Raw genomic sequence first — 8484 nt, 5'->3', positions numbered from 1 at the left:
TTCGGAGCACCTCCGGGCGGCATGGCCGGCATGGGTGGCATGTGTTTTGCGTCTCTCATTGGAGGCATGGGTACACCTCCGGGCGCCGGTGTGCCACCTTCGCATGAGGATGCCGTTCAAGATCTTGCCAACACCTTCCGAGCTTCACGTGATGAGGATGCGGCGCGCGCCAATGAAAAGGAGGAGGAAGAATCGTCTTCGGAGGAGTCGAATGAATCGGAGGAAGACGAGGATGAATACGAAGATGAGGCTTGGTTGTTGTGCCTTTCGTTTGTGTCATGAACTTGGTTTGCATTTTGAACTTGGTTGAATGATGTTGTGGGCATGAATTTAAACTTGTGGGCATGAACTTTTGGTCATGAACTTGTTTGTGATTTAAATTATATGCCATGTCTTTGTTTTGTGAGATGTGTGAAATTTATTTTCCAAAATGCAACAAATGGCATGTGCCGGGTGCTCGTGCGCGCTGCATTTTAGCGCGGCTGCTGGAGCCAGCGCTGCGCGCCACGCTAAACCTGGCGATGGGCGCGCCGCAAACTAGTTTTAGCGCTCCGCGCGTTGGGCGGCGGTTGGAGATGCGCTAAGTATGGGTCTGATTGATCTGGCGCTAAGCATCAGTGACCAGTTTTCTTATTGAAGATAAACTAATGGGTGTGACTAGGCCTGAGATCTCGGAAAAGCTAAAATCCTGCCGGCTGGCAGTTTGCAATAGATTCGCATGAATGCGTTGCCATTCGATTCAAATCCAACGACGCGATTGATTCAGTGGTTTGGTCTGAGCGCAACACTACCGTTACTGTTGCTTCTCGTCGCTGACAAGCGGGCCCGGCAAAAACCGCCCGTATCGCCCAATCACCACGATCTCCACCATCCCCTCTCCTCCTTCGCCCGCACTACTTATCCCCCCTCCCGCATTGCGGTTTCAATTCTACCATCATCTCGCTCCCCAATCCCTCATCTGCGGCGGTTTCTGGTGGTGGCGCGGTCCGTTTCGTGGTAGGTGACAGATGAATCGACAGTGAGGAACTCATTCCCCACCTCCATTGTCTTCCTGTTGCTCCGATGGTGCATTCCGCCGTCGATTTTTCTGCTCGTCCCATCCGAATCCGCTGGGTTTTTTGTTTCCATTAGGTTAGTTTAGGTCACCTTCTAGTTTCAATTCCATGGGCCAGCTCTTATGCGCCTTGAAGAGCAGCTTCCACATTCCCTCGTGCATGGTGCCGAGGAAATGTTGTAGAGTTCGTGGCTCCTCCGGCTTGAATTCCCACATGAGGGAAGCCCGGAGCTGGCAGGGGAGTATGCGGCGGAAGAGCATAATTTATACCACGCTGGTTAAACCAACGCTTTTGCCCAGCACGTTGGTGATGCGCATTTGCAGCGCTAGCACCTCTGTCTGGGACCCTCAGTCGAGGCCCTTCTCATTCCAGGAGGCGAGCCTCATGGGGGGTCCGGATCTGAACTCTGGAATCACCGCCCACTTAGAGCAACGCAGCTAGGTGATATAGAACCATTCCTTTTGCCAGATCTTCACGGTCTCCACAAAGGCCCCCTTGGGTCATGTGGTGTTCGGCAGCTTGCTGATCATAGCTTCGCCGCAGTCCGCGTGCTCCCTGTCGACCACCTTCGGCTTCACGTTAAAGACCTTGAGCCACAGGCCGAAGTGTGGGTGTACGCGGATGAGATACTCACACACGACGATGAACGCCGAGATGTGAAGGAAGGAGTTCGGGGCTAGATCATGGAAATCTAGCCCGTAGTAGTACATGAGCCCACAGACGAATGGGTGGAGTGGAAAACCTAACCCTCTAAGAAAATGAGGAAGGAAGACAACCCGTTCGCCGGGCTCCGGAGTGGGGATGATTTGACCCTTGAGGGGGAGCCTGTGTATGATGTTGGTGGCGAGGTATCCCGCACTCCAGAGATCTTTTATCTCCTTCTCCGTGACCGAGGAAGCCTCCCACTTGCCTTTTGAGCTGGATCCGGGCATCATCAGAGGAGGTGTGGCGGTGGTGAGAAAGACGGAAACTTTGTGGGCGCAGAGAGCTTGGCAGATTGGAAGGCTGAGGAGATGTGAAGGCGTGGGGGAGAAAGTAAAGGTTCCTTGCCCTCGTATAGGCGGTATAAATGCAAACCGGCCCCCACTCATGCCTTGAATCTCGCCTATTCCCAATGAAGGCGTGCACCGCAGATGGTTGGATTACCCAAATATCATTGATGAGCAATCCCGTATTAAGTGGGCACGATCTCTGTTTTTATGGGACGTGGCAATGGGGCTGGGCCTCGAAACACGGAACGCCGGATGCAAAAAACGGTTCAAAATATCGAAGGGTCAATTCTGACGCTTCACCAAAAAAGTTGTCAGTAAAAGACACTGTTCTTATTTTTTGTATATCCTGCCTTCGCGGCTAAGAGTTGTGGTCATTATGAAAAGCCGGATACAATTCTTTTACAGAGGAAAGCCGATGTGTATTCTTTAAGGAACCCGCCTTGCAATGCCGAAGACAATCTGAACGCCGAACATATCATCATTGAAGACTGGTTCAGGGACTACTATGGGAGTCCTGGACTAGGGGGTCCTCGGCGTCCGGCCTATTGGATGTGGGCCGGACTGATGGGCCGTCAAGATACAAGACAGGAGATCACCTTTCATGTCCGGAAGGGACTCCCGTATGCGTGGATGGCAATTATAGGGGTGTCCGGATATGTTATTCCTTTCTGTAAAACCGACTTTGTACGGCCCTGAGCCCATCTGGTGTCTTTATAAACCGGAGGATGGATCGAAGGCAGGATGACAACATTGCTAGGCCAGTCAATCTAGGGTTAGCCAACTCGATCTCGTGGTAGATCCACTCTTGTAACCCCTATACCCTCGAATATAATCAAGCAGGAGTAGGGTTTTACCTTCATTAAGAGGGCTCAAACCTGGGTAAATATTGTGTCCTTTGTTCATAGTTACCTTCGGTCCTCAGACATACAGCTTGGCCCCTTACCCCGAGATCCGCCGGTTTTGACACCGGCAGGGGGTGTGCTCGGAGGTGCGGGTCAGACCGGATCTAGTGGCAGTCCCCTGGTGTGGGTGAAGGCCGATGCGGCTGATCTGGGCCTTGCACTGCATGGCTGGTTGCGGTTGCTCTTCGTTCATGTTGTTGCTTTTGGTCTTGGTCGCGTTCTCTCGGCAGTGCAGGTGGGGGAGATCCATTGCTATGCGACTCCGACGACAGATTGTCGACAAGAGGAGCTTTTGGGGGTAGTTGTTCTTCGGACGTGACAGACATCGATCGAGATGCGACAAGGTTTTCGGTTTTTTGGTTGGTTTTGTGTTGTTATTGTGTTGTCGTAGGTGGCAATTTTTGGACTAGCTGGATGTGGAGTTGTACTATACTAGTTGTTCGCAATAAAGCTATGGTGCGTGCTCTCGAAAAAAAGATAGTTCTTCCCAACGAACGTTTGTCAGATAAATGCGTCATATATCTTTTTCCCATGAATTCATTTTTTTGAGGAATCTTTCCCATGAATTCGTTTTTTTTTAAATCTCCCCAAGAATTCGTGTGCGACCGACTCGAACTAGGTATGTATTCGGGTCACGCTTCTGTCACATGAACAATCCGTATCCGTGTCAGCCTTTGTTTTGCAGCCCAATCGATAGTCGGCGGCCTGCCGAGACCTGGCACCGCCTTATATACTGCCTATAATAAAATAACTTGCTCCTCCTAGTACTACCCCCCAACCAACGCACCACACAAAGCCGCCGCCATGTCGTCCGGCGACGATGAGCGCGCCTCCAGGCTCCACCACCGGGAACAGGACCGCGACCACTCCTCCTCGCGCCGCCGCCACGACAAGGACCGCGACCACTCCTCCTCCCGCCACCACAGGGACGGCGAGCGGGAGCGGGAGCGCGATCGCGATCGCGACCGCCATCACAGAGACAAGGAGCGGGATCGGGAGGAGCGCAAGGCGCTGGAGCGAGCGGAGAAGGAGCGCGAGAAGGAGAGGGAGAGGGAGAGGCAGCGTCGCGAGGAGCGCCACAGGGAGAAGAAATCGAGGAGGCGGGATGAGTTCGATGATGAGGAGAACGAAGACCGTGAACGCGATCGCAAGAGCCGCCGCCGGTCCTCGCACCACCACCACCGCGATCCGGAGCCGGAGGCAGCGCTGCCTACCAGGGACGGGGAGGAGGCGGAGAGGCAGCGGAAGAAGAAGAAGGAGGAAGACGTGGAGGCTGAGCAGCGGCGGCAGAAGAAGAAGATGGAGGAAGACGAGGCCGAGCAGCGGCGGCAGAAGAAGAAGATGGAGGAAGACGAGGCCGAGCAGCGGCGGCAGAAAAAGAAGATGGAGGAAGACGAGGCCGAGCAGATGCGGCAGAAGAAGAAGATGGAGGAAGACATTGAGGCCGAGCAGCAGCGGCTCGAGGACGAGATGGAGCGGCGCCGGCGCCGCGTTAGGGAGTGGCAGGAGAAGAAGCGCCGCGAGCAGCAAGAGGACGGTGCCGGTAGTGCTGTGGCTGATGGCGCCGGGAAGTCCGGTATGAAGTGGAGCTTGGACGGCGAGGAGTCGGATGACGATGGCGGCGCCGGGACAGGTGCCATGGACGTCGACTTGCCGAACGGAGGAACTAGCAGGGCTGGCATGGAGGAGGACGAGATTGACCCCCTCGATGCGTTCATGAACTCGATACAGATGCCGCCGGCGACAACATCGATGGAGAGCGTGATTGCTTACGGGGACTATCATGAAGGCGGCATGGTCTCCAACGATGCAGCACCAACGGGGAGAATCATGCAAGGGGATGAATCTGACTCAGATTACAACGACGACCCTGAGGGTGAATCAGATGGCGCGGAGGAGCTGATAAACCCTGTTATCAAGAAGACCAAGGCGGAGAAGCTGGTCACCGCCGACCACTCCAAGATCGACTACCAGCCATTCCGGAAGAACTTCTACACGGAGGCCAAGGACATCAAGGAGATGCCGGCCGAGGACGCCGCCGCCTACCGCGAGCAGCTGGACCTCAAGGTGCGCGGCAAAGGCATCCCCAAGCCGATAAAGACGTGGATCCAGAGCGGCCTGACCAGCAAGCTGCTCGGCACCATTAAAAAGCTTGGATTCGACAAGCCGATGGCGATCCAGGCGCAGGCACTGCCGGTGATAATGAGCGGACGCGACTGCATCGGCGTCGCCAAGACCGGGTCCGGCAAGACCCTGGCGTTCGTCCTGCCCATGCTGCGCCACGTCAAGGACCAGCCGCCCGCCGCGCCCGGGGACGGCCCCATCGGGCTCGTCATGGCGCCCACCAGAGAGCTTGTGGTGCAGATATACTCAGACATCAAGAAGTTCTCCAAGGCGTTCGGCGTCAACTGCGTCGCCGTGTACGGGGGCTGCGCCGTCGCCCAGCAGATCAGCGAGCTCAAGCGCGGCGCCGAGATCGTCGTGTGCACGCCGGGCAGGATGATAGACATCCTCTGCACCAGCGCTGGCAAGATCACCAACCTCCGGCGAGTGACCTACCTGGTGCTAGACGAGGCCGACAGGATGTTCGACATGGGCTTCGAGCCCCAGATCACCCGGATCGTCCAGAACACCCGGCCGGACCGGCAGACGGTGCTCTTCTCCGCCACCTTCCCGCGGCAGGTGGAGACGCTGGCGCGCAGGGTGCTGGCCAAGCCCGTGGAGATCCAGATGGGCGGGCGGAGCGTGGTGAACAGGGACATCACGCAGCTGGTCGAGGTGCGGCCGGACGGCGAGAGGTTCCTCAGGCTGCTGGAGCTGCTCGGGGAGTGGTCTGCCAAGGGCAAGATCCTCGTGTTCGTGCGCGCACAGGACAAGTGCGATTCCCTGCTCAAGGAGCTGTTCCAGCACGGGTACCCCTGCCTCTCTCTCCACGGCGGAAAGGATCAGAACGACCGTGAGTCGACCCTCGCCGACTTCAAGAGCAACGTCTGCAGCCTGCTGATCGCCACCAGTATCGCCGCGAGAGGCTTGGATGTCAAAGATCTCGAGCTTGTTGTCAATTACGATGTCACCAATCACTACGAGGACTATGTTCATCGTGTTGGGCGGACCGGCCGGGCCGGCAGGAAGGGCTGCGCCGTGACGTTCATCTCCGACGAGGAGGAGCGCTACGCGCCGGACCTCGTCAAGGCTCTGGAGCTGTCCGGACAGGCCGTGCCGGAGGACCTGAAAGCCCTGGCGGACCGGTTCATGGCCAAGGTGAAGCAGGGGACGGAGAAGGCACATGGAACAGGCTACGGTGGAAGTGGTTACAAGTTCGATCACGAGGAGGACGAAGCACGACAGTCGGCAAGGAGGGCCCAGGGGAGGGCGCATGGGTACGAGGAGGACGAGCCGGAGCCGGATTTAGACCACTACGAGGAGGAGGAAGACGGAGACGCCGCCGCTCTGGCCGCACCACCCACCATGGCTGCTCCTGCTAGCAATGCCGGCCAGCCAGCATTGCTCCCTCCACCGGCTGCGGCGACACAGCAGAACATCGCCGCTGCTGCAGTGAACGTGCAGAGCGTTCTGGCCAGGATACAGGCGCAGGCAGCTCCGGAGCACTACCAAGCCGAGCTCGAGATCAACGACTTCCCACAGCACGCGCGCTGGAAGGTCACCCGGAGGGAGACGCTGGCGCCCATCGAGGAGTGGACCGGCGCGGCGGTCACCACCAGGGGCACCTTCATCCCCCCCGGCCAGATCGTCGGCACCAACGAGCGCAAGCTCTACCTGTACATCGAGGGCCCCAACGAGTCCTCCGTCAGCAAGGCCAAGGCACAGCTGAAGAGTGTCGTTGAGGATTGCGCCAACCAGGCGCTCAATCTGCCCGCCGGAAAATACTCCGTCATCTGATCCTCATCTGCAGATGTTGAAATTCACTCCTGCTTGACAAAGGTATCACAGATTTAAAACAATACTGGATGCTTGTGTGTAGACGCGATATGCAAACATTACAAGTTCTATGTTGTTTTTTGTGTGTATACATTTTTTTTTATTTACTAACTATGATTTGGGTACATTGCAGATCCCAATCCTGGACTTCCCAGACATGCCACTATTTACGTTATTATTGTTCTGCACTTTTGGAAGCTATTAAAAAACTACACCCTATATTTTAGTTTGGATTATATTATGCAACACTTTTTGCCTTATGAATTGTGATTCAGTTCGTTCCATATATGTTAAAAAGTTCAGGCATGATGCCACCGGAATATGATGTTCTTGTTTTGATCTTCAGATGTGTGTTCAAGCCAAGGACCGTGTTTGCGAGGTGGTGGAGCTGCTGGTGGTCAAAGGAGCTGGATCCCATATTTTCATCGATACATAGAAAGATTGTCGTATAAATTTGCCGCGCCAGTTGATAGCATCAACAGATTTGCTAGAGCGATACTGGTCGCGGAATTCGTTTTTTTTTCTCGAATATGCAAAGCTTGCGTATCATTTGCATTGATAAAAGAAGTAAGAATGATTACAGGAGTTGGTACAACACATGACACGGACGCAAGGGGCGCGAACATGGTGCCTGAAGCGGAGAGATGAAAGATGCACGACCCAAACAAAGAAGAACACGGCTAAACTCTCCGACCAGAGAAGCAATCCAATCTACAACTAGACGACCAAAACTCCGAAGCCCGCACCGAGGACGCCGCGAGAAACCAAGACAACGCCTTCAAGAAGGAGAATGACACCGAGACGCCGTCGTCGTCCGATCCAGAAGCCCGGACCTGGGATTTCCCCTGATGCTTGAAGAGGGGCACAGAACGGCCATGACAACGCCTCCAGGAAGGTGACGGCACCCGTGGGTGTCGCCGCTGCCAGCAAAAGATGCGGGGCTTTCGCCCTGGCCAATTCCAAGCAATCCCAAGCCGTCGGAACATGAGTCGAAGAGGAGGTCATCAGGTGTAGGCCGGTGCTGCGACTGCAGGAAGGGGAGCCACGCGCGGTGCCAAAGGAGGCATCGTACATCGCCGGGCGCGCGAACTCCGAAGGAGGACGAGGATGAGTGGCTGCCGGAATGAAGTGGGGATGGGGCGGTGACCATAGCCCCAGATAAGCCAGGATCTGGAAGGAACGCAGATCCGGGCCACCGGGACCGGATCTGCAGGGATGCTGGCGGGCCCAGGGAACTGGAAGGCGACGCAGCTCCCAGAGCATGCCGGTGACGAAGGTGCACCGGGATGGATGGCCAACCAAGACACCGCAGGGTGGTGATGGTGCGGATATGCCGAGGAGCCAAAGAGCCAAGAGAGCCGGAAAGAGCGCAACTTTCGAGTCTCATCGGGTCCGAAGCCGCGCCGGCCGACAATGGACGCAGGAAGGGGACACAGGTCCATTGCCGCTGGGCCGAAGCCGCCCATGCGAGGGGAGGTGGGGTGAGGTGGAGGTGTTGAACTGGATTCGCGCGCAGCCAAACCCGACCAGCATGGGCAGACACCGACGGGCACAACCGCAGCCAGCAACCTCCATGGCCGGCCCCCTAGGAGGCGG

General features: G+C 56.2%; 1 protein-coding gene across 1 annotated transcript; it reads left to right on the top strand.

Annotated features, from left to right (window-relative positions):
* The first annotated feature begins 3753 nt into the window (after positions 1–3753).
* Positions 3754–6870, top strand: LOC119367447 (DEAD-box ATP-dependent RNA helicase 42-like). Its single transcript, XM_037632958.1, has 2 exons — positions 3754–4078; positions 4679–6870. Exons 1-2 carry the CDS (start codon positions 3754–3756, stop codon positions 6847–6849), a joined length of 2496 nt encoding a protein of 831 aa, XP_037488855.1. The 3' UTR covers positions 6850–6870.
* The last annotated feature ends 1614 nt before the right edge of the window (positions 6871–8484 follow it).

This window comes from Triticum dicoccoides, chromosome 2B (genome assembly GCF_002162155.2).
Source record: "Triticum dicoccoides isolate Atlit2015 ecotype Zavitan chromosome 2B, WEW_v2.0, whole genome shotgun sequence".
Lineage (NCBI taxonomy): Eukaryota > Viridiplantae > Streptophyta > Magnoliopsida > Poales > Poaceae > Triticum > Triticum dicoccoides.
Note: the sequence above shows the minus strand (reverse complement) of the source record. Positions and strands in the feature narration are given on the sequence as shown.